General features: G+C 35.5%; 1 protein-coding gene across 7 annotated transcripts in view; it reads right to left on the bottom strand.

The window, feature by feature from the left end:
* The window catches only part of LOC145301615 (lipoxygenase homology domain-containing protein 1-like), a 272,867-nt gene that overhangs the window by 27,036 nt on the left and 229,432 nt on the right, over positions 1-16,399 (bottom strand). For 6 of the 7 annotated variants that reach the window (XM_080144629.1, XM_080144618.1, XM_080144637.1 and 3 more), the window contains exons 5-8: positions 4,802-4,960; positions 3,909-4,064; positions 3,337-3,511; positions 436-640 (exon numbers count right to left, since the gene is read on the bottom strand). In XM_080144629.1, coding sequence (XP_080000755.1) covers positions 436-640; positions 3,337-3,511; positions 3,909-4,064; positions 4,802-4,960 — 695 coding nt within the window. The remainder of the gene's footprint in view (positions 1-435; positions 641-3,336; positions 3,512-3,908; positions 4,065-4,801; positions 4,961-16,399) is intronic. The other variant, XM_080144607.1, reaches the window with a different exon arrangement.

Here is a 16,399-nt window from a genome sequence, read left to right as displayed (position 1 = left end):
ATCACTCGGTTTGGTGCTAATTAATTTATGTTTTGTACAAACAAGGTGTTTATTTTATTTTATTTTATTTTATTCCATATCTTCGGACTTTACTTTACTAATTATCATTGAAATAGACCCAGAAAACTAATATGTATCTTTTAAAGGACTTTTTACAATGAATTTATTTAACTTCAAAATTTGGCTGAATTGGGTAGCTCGCCATGAAAACATTTTCATGACTTTTTTTTTCACGTGTACAAATATTGTTTTCCTTTTGGAAATTAAGTTTAGTCTTTTATCTTTCAAATACAATCAAAAAGTTGTCGGAAAAATTCAAAAAAAGTATGATAAATCGACTTTCAAAACTAAGTCCTCCCTATTGTTGTCCGTCCATTTTTGCCCGTACCTACAACCTGTTTATCTAATCACATTCATTTCATTTATTATTAATACCTGATTTTTTCCAGTTTCCCCATTGGTTGATCAGGTTTCACAACAAACGTGTCAACACTGCCGCGTTGAAAACATTTCTTGCCATGCTGATTGTTCAGCGGGATTTTGCCACTGCGCGTCTCCCGGCTTCCGTATAAAGTAATGAAAATATTTGCGTCAGTTCCTGCCATTCGGCAGTTGCCAGTCTGCACGGTTATTCGATAACCTAAAAGAGAGACAAATAAAGAGGAAAGATTTGGATATCTGCTTGCATAAGAGCAAAATAAATAAATAACAATAAAAAAACAGGCATGTAAATATAGGGTTCTGGCTAACTCTAACACCACAGTTTTTCCCTTTTGTCACACTGGACAAACAAGTACAACTACGTACGATATCATTAAATTCATTAGATTTCGTTCCAGAATATTGTCATAATTTGCGAAATTAATTCTCCAATTATTACTTACATAGATGGTTCATATGTCTCCTTTTTTAAAACATCGATATTTCCACGTTTGTTTGTGGGGATGGGGGTCTTATTTTATGCTGAACAATACCTATACGAAACAAACATATTTAATTCGTATAATAGATCCATTTCGCTTTCTGTTCCTTTTAAAGTCTGTTCTTTCTACCAACTTTAAGCACTTTCTCCCACCTGAAGCGATTCTCTACCTCTACAAATTTACTCTCATACATGGAGCAATGTTGTTCCTATTTACAATGCCTCCCCACGGGAGTTAGACACCAGGGTCATTTTTTTAATGTGGAGAAAAGGAACAAAAATTAAAATTGTCTCAATCGTGAAGGATTTCTCCTCTACTGACAGAGAACAAGAAATTGAAGTGCAGCATCTGAAGAACAGATACTACACGTTGATCTTGTTTATATATTTTATTGCTTTTAAAAATTTTGAAAATCCAATTAAGTAAAAAACAAAAGATTTTTAAACAACAAAATTAGGCACAAGGCTCTATAAGAAATTGGGGAGGGGAAGGGTTCAGGGTCTTTGTGACTAAAGTGATTAAAAGTAATAAATGTAGACTTTGGAGTCTTACTCTTGACTGGCAACATTTACCAAAATACCTCATTCATTCTATGGATCTTTCTTGACGCGAAGTCCAAGAAATGGAGCAATGTTGTCATATTAAGGCTAGTGAATCTCTGTTCTACTTGATGGTTCTTGATAAGGTGCAGAGACGTATCTGTAATTTGATAGCCTCTTTCAATTATTTCTCTTCGTCATCTCTCTTTCAGACTTAATGTTGCTAGTCTTAGTTTGTTTCCGTAAATACTTTTATGGCATGTGTTTTTCAGTATTGTTTGATTTATTCCATGCTTCCTTTGTTCAAGCTCGTTTGATTCGTTGGTCCAGTGCTCTTCATCAATTCACTGCTTAGATACCTTGTTGTGACAGAGCTTCCTCAGTGCACTACAGTTTAGCCTTAATCTTTTCAAAACTAAGGCCAATAAGCATCTGTATTTGCGATAATCATCTTTCATTCTTGTTGACTCCTTACATCAAGTGGCTTCACGCCTTGTCTGGAGTGATTTCCATAAAAATCTGACTTAGTGTAAACGATCTGTTAAACATAAGTCACTATTTTTCCCATAGTCGAAGAAGTCTATTCATGCCGTTCTCAATAGTTTTATCGCGTAAATGAACGAAATAGAATCGACTGATTTTGTTTTATGTTGTTCATCTCGAAGATCAGGTGTGAAAATGCTCGTAATCCTTTTCTCGGAAGGCTGATGCATTTTAAAGAAGTCGACTACAATTGAACTAGTTTTGTCATGTTCACAACTACATGGGCTTCCGATTTCTTAACTAACACTTGTTAGTGTTATGTCGTGCTGCATATTGTTTTATTTCTGGCTAACTGGATGTTCCGAGTTTTCGGTTATCACATTGATACTTTCATAAGAAGCTGATATTTCACAAGTACTCATTAAGTTTATCGTTTCGAACGAGCAGGAATCATTTTCATTAGTTGAAAATGAGTTAACAGCAGGATATGAAACCATGGTTTTCTTTATTCTATTGATTTGACAATTTTCAGTTTTCAATGGAAACAGAAAGGAAGAAATGAAAAAGAAAAGAAAAAGCTAAATGAACGGATAAAGAAAAGTGTAACTTATACTTATGGTGATATTGAACGTTGGTTCGAAATAATCTTGTTCTTAACTAAATGGATCAACAATTAAGTAAAAGTGGTCACCATTAAATATTCTTAGTAGCAAGGACAGGTCATATCATCCATTATCTATCTATACCTTACATGGCGTCTAGATAAGCTAAAGTTCTGGCAGCAAATACATTTTATTTCAAGTTGACAGTCGTCACAATACTTAAAACTTGTCATCAATGAAGCTTTTGGTTAATAAGCTACATCCGTTAAGACTTCATGCGAAAAGGTGACTCTTCTTTATATAAAAGATAAATGGCACATTTTAAGCGTTATGGTTTATATATAATTCGTAATGGACAGAAGTTCGAGGCTCAAACTATCAACACTGACATGCCCAACTTTATTCCGAATCTCCATTAAGATCTCCTAAGTCAAATTCTAAGACAATTCATCGACACATAAGCAGACAACACTACAATATTTAGTAACATATCAAAGGCCAGCAACGACAACAATCTCTCTGAATCTCGACCTTAAGCATCTGACGAAATGGAGGAAAAGGTGGCTGGTTAATCCAAAATCACGTTTCTATCTTTTCACCACCAGTGCTTTGATCCCCAGTTGGCTTCAATAGAAATGAATGGTTCTCGTCTAAAGGAAGCACCACTATGGGTCACTATGCTATTGTCTCACTGGTCACCTTACACATTAACCTTTATCTTTGAGCGGCCTTCAGGTTTTGATAAGTGGTGACTTACTTGTAAAAAAAAAAGAAAATGGTTATCAATACCTTCAAATGAGGAAGTTGTACTTTCAGCATTTTGAGTTGAACTCGGCGGTAAACGGAGGCGTCGCTGAAGTAACACCCACTGACTGCACTTGAATGTCCAGCTGCGTTGTTTAAATACATCAATAACTACAACAGAATCCAGAAACCAGCAGTGGTCATCTTCCAAGCCTGAATGCTGTACAAAATATAAAGAAAACTGTCATAACATTGAATACAGGAGATTTTGCTGCTGCTGCTGCTGCTGCTACTACTACTACTACTACTACTACTACTACTACAGAATAATAATAATAATAATAATAATAATAATAATACGTCTGCATAACATACTTCACATGCGCTTGTAAATAACTATTTTTCTCAGTGTTTTAAACAAACAGCAACATATTTGTGAAATTCAGATAATTGATAATAAATTTCAAAGAGAGATATTTGATTGTTATTAGATTTTTAAAAAAGGTTTCACATTTCTGTTTTTTTCTTTTTGGTGCTCAAGAGAGAGAGAGAGAGAGAGAGAGAGAGAGAGAGAGAGAGAGATAGAGAGAGAACGAGAATCTTGGTTTCCTACTTACTTCAACGACCAAAGATTTCAGTTCACCTAGGAATGGACCGCGCAAATAGAATATTTCTTTTGAATTTCTCTGAAAAGAGAATTTCACAGAGCATGAAGCTTTTTTAAGTCTTGTTAAGGGCAAGAAGTCATTGGTTCCTTCAAGAGCGATATACACCTGTAAAATAAACCAGAGAGCCGATTCTTAAGACAGGTCTATTCAAATAAAACGTTCAGTAATGGCAATGTTACTTCTAAGTTCGGCAGAGGAGACGGTCCTACCGACATGTATGGACGCGACTAATAAATAAATCTCATTTAACGATGGAAATGCAATTTTAAACTTAAGTGTGACAGATGAACAGATGAACCGACAAAATAATATTTAAAATGTTAGTCTGACAAACAAACGACCTAAAAGACAGACAAAACGATCAAAAACCGACTAATTTACCAACCGCCGAATCCTCTAACAAAGATTCGTGCACGCAGGTCTAGATTAAGCATTAAACTCTTAATAATTTGGTGCCCCATGTTTGATATGTTTGAATGATGAATGCGTGACCCCCTCCCCAACGAAAAAGAATTTCTTAGATGCCCTAAGCAAGGGCCCATTCTTCTTAAATGGTCAGTTCAGCCCTAGGTGGACTTATCGATTTAACTTCCCGGTGATGACAATTAAATTGTGTATTTGGCGAAAAATGGACCCACCGAAATATTGACAGATGAAGTCTTTTATATTGATGTGGAGAATATATATATAGAATTTATAAATTGCATGAAAAAAAAAAAAAAAATAAAGGTATTGATTGAATGAAAACCGAGATAATAAATACTGGAGAATTTTCAGCTATAGCGAAAAAAAAAAAAAAAAGGTAAAAAAGACAAGTGTATTCACAACTGGGTGATACTTACATTGGCAGTTGTACCGGCCCTGTGGACATCTCCGGTACAAACAATCAGTTTATATAAGTTCTCATGGTTGACTTTGGTTCGAACTTTAGGAGGAGCACTGCGAATGCGAACTTTTGGATTTGGAATCACATATTTTGGTTTAAACGGCGTTGATTTCTGCTGAAGTATAAAGTTGAGAAAACAAATAAATTACAAGAGTTGTGGATAAGTTTTGAGTAACTTTCAGAAAGGAAACATAGTTTTAAAAATAATCCCTATATATATAAAATGAACTCATTTTCTCCCCTGTGATTTTGACCTTAATAGGATTAAAAATAAAGAAATTTCATGCAAAATCTCCTTGACTTCTCCACATTTCCATAGTATAATTCTCAGTTCATCTTAATATTTTTTATTTTTTCCATATTCTTTCGGCAAATTTAATTAGACTGAGGCAAACATTTTGACATTAAAATAAGCTGGGAACATTCTTTGTAAACAACACTGTCGCTTAAACTATTTAAAGAAAATGTCACATTTCATATTTTTTAGCTAATAACATAAGAAATTATTTATTAATTTATTTATTGCGGACTATTATCCTCATCTTTCTTGGTTGTTGTTTCACAATGTTTCAGCCAACTATTCCTCTGGCTTTCGTCATGTGGTAACCGCGACGGGATAGGAACTCTGAATCTCCTAACTGCATTCTCAGCAATCACTGCTATCCATAGTTGTTGTCTCACCACGATTTGGCCAAGTAAGCCTCTGGCCAACTTTGGGGAGGAAGTAAACCACTATCTGGAATCGTGGAGATTCAGCGTTGATCTACTTCAACGTCTATCTACTGCCGCTACGGGCCCGTAGCGCAGTAGATAGACGTTGAAACAACAACTAATAAAGATGAGGATAATAGTCTGCAATAAATAAATTAATAAACATTAATGAACATTTCAGAACTATGCCTAAACACACACACACACACACACACACACACACACACACACAATAGCAACACATTATTTTGCCAAGTAAGCTTCTTGCTGGCTTTGAGTAGGATTGAAACCACTATCTTCAGACAATTCTCACCTGGAACCATAGAGATTCAACGTCTCTATATACTGCGCTACAGGTCCCAAAGGGCGATCAAGGTTGGATTTTTTGATCTTATAAGTCCACTTTTATTTATTATCTGATCTTCCATTGTCGGTAGCGAATGGTATATATATATATATATATATATATATATATATATATATATATATATATATATATATATATATATATATATATATATATATTTTAATTGGAATTCATTATTGAAATGAATATTATTTATTAATTTATTTATTGGCCAAATTGCGGTGAGATGACAACAACTATGGATGGCAGTAATTGCTGAGAATGCAGTTAGGAGATTCGGAGTTCCTATCCCGTCACGGTTACCACCTGGCAAAGGCCAGAGGAACGGTTGGCCGAAACCTCGTGAAGCAACAACTAAGAGAGATGAGCATCATAGTCTGCAATAAATAAATTGATAAATAGTTTTTTATGTTATTAGCTAAAAAAAAAATGAAATGTGAAGTAAATCCTAAGAGTAAAGTAAAGTATGAAGAAATAAGAAGGAAAAGACTTGATTTTGAAATTAGTGATTCTCATGACTTCATGAATTTATTATAAACACTGCCAACAAGAGGAAACAGATATCATCAACTTAATATTAGGTTGACTGGAAAGTTTTTTGGATGATAGAAATAAGATTTCTCTTTTCTTAGCAATATTTATTCATTGAAAATATTCATGAAACTTCATTTAAAACATCCAATGTTATGCAAATGCTCTGTGATATTTACATTTTCTTCAATTTTTGTCTTCCAATAATTAATATCAATTTCTACTGTGAATGTCATTTTCATAAATTCAACCCCACCACGTGTTACCAGCAACAAAGTATTTTAACTCCCACATGACAAACTTACACAAAGTATGCTGCAATTTTAATAACAACGGTAATAACAAAGAAAAGAAGATGCTTTTTATAATTACATTTTTATTTCTCTTTTATCATCCAAAGGATATTAAAAAAAAAACAAAAAAACAAAAACAAAACAAACTAAAACACTATAAAACATTAAATGTTCCCCGTTTTAAATTTTGCAAACCCTAACTCCCGAACAGCTGATTCTCCTACACCATGCGCTTCACAAATCTCTTTGAAAGTTTTAGCAACAGTTTTCCTTTTTGAAGAAAAAATAAAAGAAGCATAACTACCTAAACATTTTCATGCTAATTTCCATCTATGATTTAAATAGTTTATAGGCTTGATATGAGCCTTCAGAAACCTGTATTTTTAAAACAACAAGAACTTTTCAGACGACCTAATAACATATTATATGCAAAAAAGAATAGAGTCTAATAAGCTTGTTTTTTTACATGGAGGTCACCACTTATCAAGGCCCGGGGGCCACTCAGGGATAAGGGTTATTGCATGTGCAGTAATCAATGAGATAGTATTGTAGTAATCATTAGTATTGGAGATTTGATAGAGTGTTTTACTTAAGAGAGCGGTTTGTCAGTAATTTGTTTATGTCGGATTTGAAGACATCCAAGTTGTAGTCAGGTGAGAAACAGGCAAATGGAAGAGAGTTCCTACAGTCGTGCTCATCTGAGAAAGAAGCTCTGCTCATGGAATCTACGTTTGGATTTAGGCACAGATAAAGAGTGGGGAAAATTATTGACAGTAGTTTCAGCCAGACGGGTGTTTCTCATGAAAGATTGGAGAGGGGGGGGGGCGAGAGATTGGAGCTCAGACGAGCACTTGCCATGGAAATAACAATAAAACAAAGACAGGCTCGCAACGTCTTTTCTGTGGGATAGAGGCTGCAGGGAAGAGAAAAGGGCATCCCTCACTAAGCTACAAAGTCTATTTTGTACTCTGTCAAGGCAGGATAGGCTGTTTTTAGCAGCTCCTGCCCAGATGTGGCAGCAGTTCTCCAACCTTGGACATATTTGGCTTTTATATAGATAGAGAATTGCATCAGTAGTAAGATATCTTCTGGAGCAGTAGAAGGATCCCACCATTTTCCCAGCATCTTTTGCAACAGACCTGATGTGCGTGTTCCATTTCAGATCAGGAGTAAAGGTCAAACCTAGAAGCTTGTTAAAACATGGAGCATCCCCAAGACGAGAGCCATCCATCTCAATTGATGCCAGATGGGGATCAGAGCGTTGATGATGTAAAGATAGAAGCTTGGTTTTGGATGCATTAAAAGTGACCAGCCACCTCTTCATCACCATCAACTCTCTGTATTTCCTCCTATAACAGACAACACGCTATGCAACATACAAATATCTGTGCATGAGGTCGCCAAGCTAATCAAGAACCTTGATTCCAGTAAAGCAACTGGCCCTTACAGCATTCCAGTTATAGTGCTGAAAAGCTCCAACCAGAACTTGTACCACGCGCTCAAGATCAGAGGAGAGAGAATTAGAGAGAACTTTGTCATTTACGGCCTTTAATGTGTTGCTATAGATGGTTGTGTCATCAGCATAGATGTTAACGAATGATTTAAGTATATGTTTTGAGAGATCATTGATGTAGATCAAGAAGAGAGTTGGGCCCAGGATGGACCCCTGAGGGACTCCAGCATTAATACTATGGGTCTCTGATTTCTGCCCATCAACCACTACTCTTATGAGCCTATCAGAGAGAAATGATTTAATGATTGAGAAAACATTTCCAGTGATACCGTAGCTGGAAATCTTGTGAAGTAGGCCCTTATGCCACACCTTATCGAAGGCCTTCGATATGTCAAGAGCAATTGCCTGGAAAGGAAGCCTTCGTCAAGAGATTCACTAATCCTATGAGATATAACCGTTAGCACATCTGCTGTAGATCTTGCAGAGTGGAAACCATATTGCATGTCACTAAGAAGGTTGTTTCTGTTGAGGTGGTTAACTACTTCTCTATTTAATACGGATTCCAACAACTTACTCATAACACACAGGAGACTTATTGGTTTGTACTGAGAGGGAGATGACTTTTCACCTGAATTCTTAAATACAGGGCATACTGATGAGGTTTACTAGGGTGCTGGAAAGCACTTCTCCTTAAGGCAACGCTTAAACAGTTTTGTAAGTATGGGGGCAAGTTCTGGTTGGAGCTTTTCAGCACTATAACTGGAATGCTGTAAGGGCCAGTTGCTTTACTGGAATCAAGGTTCTTGATTAGCTTGGCGACCTCATGCACAGATATTTGTATGTTGCATAGCGTGTTGTCTGTTATAGGAGGAAATACAGAGAGTTGATGGCCTTTGTCGCATAGGTACATGCTATCATAAAAAATCTTGACACTTCAAAAGCATGTGGACCTGATCTCATCCCAGCTGTGCTATTAAAAAAGTGCTCAGCCGAAGTAGCTCCAGTTCTCTCCAAACTCTACAACAAATGCCTTAATGAATCATGCTTTCCGGGCTGTTGGAAAACCACTTCTGTGGTACCAATATTCAAGAATTCTGGCGAAAGAACTGACCCATCAAATTATCGCCCCATTAACCTCCTCCCACTTTTCGCCAAAATATTTGAGACCATAATTAACCATGGTCTAGTCCAGCACCTTACAGATGCTAAACTTCTGACTGACAAACAATATGGATTTAGACAAGCCCGTTCCACAGCTGACATCCTCACTGTAATCTCTGAACGTATATACCATTCACTGGACAAAGCGGGGGAGGGCAGAGCGGTAGCTCTAGATATGTCTAAGGCTTTTGACAGGGTATGGCACAAGGGTCTCCTTAGGAAAATTAAATCATATGGTATCACTGGTAGAATACTTAGCATAATTAAATCCTTCTTAGACAATAGAAAAAATCCAGGTTGTCCTCGACGGTCGAACATCTAAACAGTGTGATATAAATGCAGGAGGGGTCTATTCTTGGACCTCTATTGTTCCTGATATTTATTAATGACCTCCCTGACAAAACTGCCTCTGAGATGGGTATATATGCTGATGACACTACACTCTATAACAGGCATGACAGGAAAACAAATGAACACATATCTAAAGAAATGGCAAAAACACTAGAGGATGACCTCCGATCTGTAGTGGAATGAAAGGTCACATTCAATGCTGCCAAGACTAAACTGGTTTCCTTCAATAACTACAAGAAACCTTCTCTGCCACCAATAGCAATGGCCAGTGACTCCCTGTCTGAGAGTACATCTTTCAAACTGTTTGGCCTAACGTTCACAGGAAACATGAGCTGGAACAATTATATTGAAAACATTGCCAGGGCCGCTGCAAAAAAGGTAGGCTCTCTCTACCGTGCTAGAAAACTACTGACATCTGAAACTATCCTGTATCTCTATAAGGCCACCATTCGCCCATGTATGGAATATTGTTGTCACATCTGGGCTGGTGCGTCTACTACTAGTCTCTCGCTCCTAGACAAGGTTCAAAAAAGAGTCGCCAATCTGATAGGCCCTGAACTGGCATCTAAGCTTCACCCTCTGTCCCATCGACGAAACGTTGCATCCCTCTGCTTGTTCTACAAGTATTTTAATGGTGAATGCTCTGACGAACTGCAGACACTTGTGCCCCCACGATGCAGACACCCTCGACATACCCGACAGGCAGCTAAATCCTACCCCCACACAGTAGAGATCCCTAGATGTAAAAGACCTTTCTACTCCAGTAGTTTCTTCCCCAGAACCGCTAGACTCTGGAATTCCATTCCAGGATCCTACTTCCCTAACTGTACTGACATGCAGAAGTTCAAGTGCAACGTGAACCGACATTTTGCTGCCCAAATCCCTACATAGTGCCCCAGTAGTTGCTGACCCTGATAGTAGCCCCCTACACCTGAGTGGCAATGTGCCTTGTTTGGGGTGAAAATGTAATTAAAAAAAAAAAAAAAAAAGGGTAGAATTAGTTGCAAAGTTCTTGGAAATAGTTTGGCCTTGTCTGATGCTGACGAGATGACCTCAGGTCCATTGATGATGGTTGGGATAAAACGCACGCTTCTGTTCAGTATTCTGTTTGCTATTTGCCAAAACTGGTGGGAACCAAGCCGCTGCTCAGCTACTTTGGATTTAATGGACTGAGTATATAGCTCTCTTGCATTTTTTATTATTCTTTTACAGTGGTTGCTGGCAGACCTAAAAGCAGCTTTAGTCTTAGTACATCTATTACGTTGGTAGCTATGGAAAAAGTGATTTCTGTGCTTGATAGCAGCAGCACATTCTGAGGAGAACCATGGCTGGCTGTTAGGTTTTTGTTGGAATTTTTTGGATGGTATGAATCGGTCTATGCCTACAATTAACCATTCGGTCAGGTCTGATACTATAGAGGACACATCCTTTTTAAACATGGAATGCAGAGGTAGATCAGATATGAATGTACGGAAGCTACCCCAGTCAGCCATAGAGTATCGGTATACTGTATGGGGGAGAGGTACGTCTGATGACTTATTACATTTCATTTTTATCTTAACTGATACAATGGAGTGATCTGAGGATCCCAGAGGAGATAGAACAGAACATGAACATAGCTCAGGGGAAATTGTGAGGAAAAAGTCTAGAAGGCTTGCATACTGACCGGTAGCATCGGGCACATGGGTGGGTTCGTGAACAATCTGAGTGAGGTCATAGGCAGTGGCAAAATCATGACAGAACCTTCCCTCGTCATGGTCTTATTTGAGTGGGTCAACCATTCCACATTATGGAGATTGAAGTCACCGCAAATGTAAATGTTAGCCGAAGGATGAGCAGACAGGATGTGGTCAATTTTCTCAGATATGCTCTTAAAGATAGTAACCTACTATTGTGGGGACGATAGAGGGCAAATATAAATGCAGTAGTGTAAGCTAGTGCAATCCGGAAGCACATATAAGGTAAATTAGGGTCTTCTCTGGAGATATCCCTACCACATGGAAAGCCATCTTTAATTTGAGATTTGTCATGTTGAGGTTTTGGGATTTGTGGAACAGGTCAATAGACTTGGTTGGAGCAGGACAGAAAGGGAAAGTAAGAAAGAAAAAGATATGAAATTCTTTTTTTTTTTCGTAGCACATGATAAGATAAAGCCACTAGTATGGTATCGAGGCCCTACCAGAAACTACTGTATGGTCCAGAATCCATTCACCAAATGGCAACACGTTAGCCCAGATGAAACGCTTACCTCCAGCACCCTTACTAGTGACATGACCACAAGGATAGACATAGAAACAGAAATTTTCCGACATCTCAGGCTACTGTTCACAAAGTACTACCGACCTGGAAAGCAGCTTTTTCTTCACCCTTTGTCAGAAAAATCACTCATTGGAAATGAGGATTGAAGGACAAAAAAAAGGATAAGCGAGAGTTACTGGAGCTGCTGATAACACATCCACATGCATTATCTACTCTCTATTAAAAAAAAAAAATGGAAAAAAAAACGGTGAGAAGGACTCATTAATATCTACTTAGTATAAGTCCGTTGCCCCATTCCCAGTTTAGGATAGTACTTGGAGATAGTCTCCTCTCTCATATTAATGCATAGATACTTTTGCCTTTATCTACCTGGGGCTAGAATATTCGAGCATTCCAGCTCCACCTCATAATAAATATGCTATAATGGAACTTTTATCAAATTGGAAAGTTTGTATTTTGAGTAAAAAAACAAATTCGTTATATTATTGTGTTTTAGTTTATTTTAATTTGGGAAAGTGTCTTTCTTTCTTTGTTATTGCTAGTGTTATTAAAATTGGAACATACTTTGTGTAAGTTTCTTGTAAGGCAGTTAAAATGCGTTGTTGCTGATAACACGTCGTGGGGTTGAATTTATGATGGAAATGGCGAGTTTCTTGTTGAGGTACTTCAGTTTATGCAGTTGCTTTTCACCAAAGAGATGAACTTGTAATTAACTGTCTTTCCACAATTTTTTTCTCTGAAATGTAGAACAAAATACGATGCCTGTTTCTTTGTGAGAAGGGAATAATTTCTTTTTTTTTTATTATTTACTATCGAAATCTAGTGCTTTATCAGTAGGGATCTCTTCAACACATGCTATCTTTTGCTCGCCTGGTTCCAATTGGCCATTTTTCCTTACTCCTAGAGTTGGCTTTTCCTCTTAGCAACAGATTTCTTGTAATTTGATTGACTCGACAATCTCGTCATTCAAAATGAGAGGTTGACTATTAGACATCCTCCATCCCATGTCAGGAAATTCCTGATGTTTTGGCTTAAAATAGGAGAACATGTGTCAGCAAGTGTCCCTTTATAATTTTTATATTTGTGGGACAGAATATGTTAATATGACATTTATTACGGAAATATATGTCCTTGAAATGGGCAAAAACAATTGTTTGTAAATCCTTGGAGAAAATATGGAATATTTATCTGAATGACTACTGTTAGCATGATGTTAAAAATTCTAGTTGTACAATATTGAAATATATACTCGTGTGTTAACTTTACCATTTTTTTTATATATACATATTAAATATATATTATATTAAATATTATTATGTATTACATAACATATTTTATATATTATATTACATATTAAATATATATTATATAACATATTACATATATATTATATGACATATTAAATATATATTATATTACATATTACATATATATTATATTACATATTACATATATATTATATTACATAATACATATATATTATATTACATATTACATATATATTATATTACATATTAAATATATATTATATTGCATATTAAATATATATATAAATATTTTTTTTCATTTTACTTCTGTCAAATTTCTCATAAATCAAGAGGTCCTCTTCCTGGGGCAAACATTTGATCTGTATATGAGACACAAAGATACTGGAATATTCCATTAAAATTCTCCTTTACATCTGAAACACTAACTTAGCAAAGAAGTTGAGAACATGATTTTCCTTTTCCCAATTGACCATTTTAATACTTGATACTATGTCTTCCTTGTGGACTCTTGGTCTTACCGAATCCCAGCACAAGAATTTGTGACGTATAGTGGTGTATTAAACTTAGTGTTGCTACTTGCGGCAACATTATTTGGAGAAAGTGCACCGTTCTCTCTCAAAAGCCAGCATGAGTTAGCTATATTGAGAAGATTTTATTTGGGCTGTGAATATTTAGTGATTTTGATCATTAAGTCAGGATTTACTTATAGGGAAAATTATCTTCATGCCATGTTGTTCTGAAAAATCCCTTTACAGAGAGAAACTGAAGAATAATGTCTAGTAGGCATTCAAGTTCTCTCATTTTTGTTTCATTTTACTGCAGTCGAAGTTTTCAGAAGTCAAGGGACCCCATTTGTGGAGCAATCTCTATCTTGATCTCTATATGAGACACATAGATATTCTAATATTCCAGTAAAATTCTCCTTTATCTCTCGTATATATCTTTGCGTGTGTATGAATTAAAACTTGAAATTGGAGTAACGTGTAAAATAAAAAAATCAACAACAACAAATGAGGCATAATAACAAGGCCTGTGACAAGAGAATATTCTTTTTATTATTTTGACTCTCTATATATCAGTTAATATCTTTTATGTTTTTAGATAGAGTGATGTGGTTCTCAGTTGATTAACTGTGTCTGTGTCGGATATATACTCGAGAGTCCAAACAATAAAAAGAATATTCTCTTGTCATAGACCTAATGATAACTAATTAAATTCATTATTTTATAAAACCTGAAATAATTCAAACAAACTATTTCCCCCCCCCCAAAAAAAAAAAATCATTTTGATTTTTGAAAAGGATATATTGAGGATATTGATTAAATATTAATTTGTAAGATTCTTAATTATTTTTGTGTTAAATTTTGAACAATACAATTTATTCAAATTTCAGTTTCTGTTTTCACTATGTGAATTCAACTTAAACATGAGTTTTCAAAAATATTTAATAACGAAAACGTTAACTAAAAAAGTTAACGTTTTCATTATTAAATATTTTTGAAAACTCATTTAGGATTTATCGATTGAATACTATTTCTCAAGTTATGAAAAAAACATTTCAAAGAAATTAATTCAATTTTTAGAGCTGTTTCAGTGTTCTGTCTAATTTTAATGTCATATGATTGTTCTGCATCAAATTCCGAAAAGGAAAGATTTTCAGTTAAAGATACATAGAAAGCTGGGTAGAAGTAGATAATAGTTAACACTCAAAGAACCCGTAAACAAAAAATAAAATAATAAATAAACAAAAGTAAATGAGCAACAATATAGAATTTATATAAAACGCATTAGAATGAAATTCTTTTTGTCTTAAAACTTAATGGGTGGAAACGATTTTTAAAATCGTAAAATATGGCATAAATCATTTTCACACGTTATAACAGATGGGTTTGGTAGAAAATTTTATCATAATGTGTGCTATATAAGTTATATAAAAAAACTATACATTTTGGATTTATCAAAAAGCTGAACTGCGACACTAAAACTGAACAAGAAGTTTTCAAATTGAAAATTTGATATTAATCGACAATTATAGTAAAATTAAATCCAACAACATAACTAACAACTATTGTAGAATGCATATGTAAAAATATTTATTTATACCTTGGTAGTCAATTGCATATTACAAAAATATTTCTTATTCAAAGGGAAATAACTCTTAAAGTAGTCTCCATAAGTTATCTCCCGTAGTACTAAAATATCCCGATCGTATATTATAATAGAAATATTTGCGAAATTTTACAAGAATTACAAATAAAACTAAAACTTAAACCAAGTCCATACAGAAATTTGAAAGATATGATACCTGACTGAAAAATGAAAATAAACACAATAAACAAATAAAATCTAGAAAACGAAGCACCCATATATGAAGTTAATTACAATAAAATTATTTCTCTCCCTGTCTTGGGTTGAGCATATCGGGAAGCAGAATAACAAACTGCCGCTGGCGTATAATGCAATTCTCTTTGAGTAAACAAATAGAGCTTATGTGTTTGGAAAAAGTTTGATCATTTTAATTTCACGTACGCATTTTGGCAACAGTCAAATATCGTCACGGTTAAAAGCGCTGACTATCGCCTAGACGGTTGAGTTTCAATCCTGGCTTGAGGTAGTTGCTAATTTAGCCACACTGAAAAGCTCCGATACAGTGAAACAGTTTGTGGATAATTATATATATATACTAGCATGGGTGCCCGGCGTTGCCCGGTTGTTTGGAGGTGTGTGTTGAGCAAAAAAAAACAAACAAAAACAGTTGTAGTAGGAAGGCAGGCTCGAACCCGTGACACGAAAGAGGAAAAGAACGTGAAAAAAACCTGACGTCTTTACTGTTACAACCATCGCCAAACCGGAAGTGACGTATGTTTAAATTAAGGCTAGACAATCGAAAAAAGGGGATGACTTTCGAAAATATCAGCGAAAAAAGCGACCCCTCCTTGTAGAAAAGTGTCCAGTTGAAGTTGAAGGAATTAATGTTTTTAGCCAATTTTTCGGTATTTGTCGTCTGAAGGGTCGAGCTTCAAAAAGATACTGATCTTGTGAAAATCTGTCGCCTTTGTCGAAAGTTTTAGGAAGACATGCAAATATACATACATAGATTTATATATTGGTAGCTCCAATTTTCGACCCAAACCGATTAAAAAGCTTGCTCTATCTCTGA

This window comes from Euprymna scolopes, chromosome 1 (assembly GCF_053919585.1).
Source record: "Euprymna scolopes isolate OS-2025 chromosome 1, ASM5391958v1, whole genome shotgun sequence".
In the NCBI taxonomy this organism is placed as follows: Eukaryota; Metazoa; Mollusca; class Cephalopoda; order Sepiida; family Sepiolidae; genus Euprymna; species Euprymna scolopes.
This window is presented reverse-complemented; position numbering and strand designations above follow the sequence as displayed.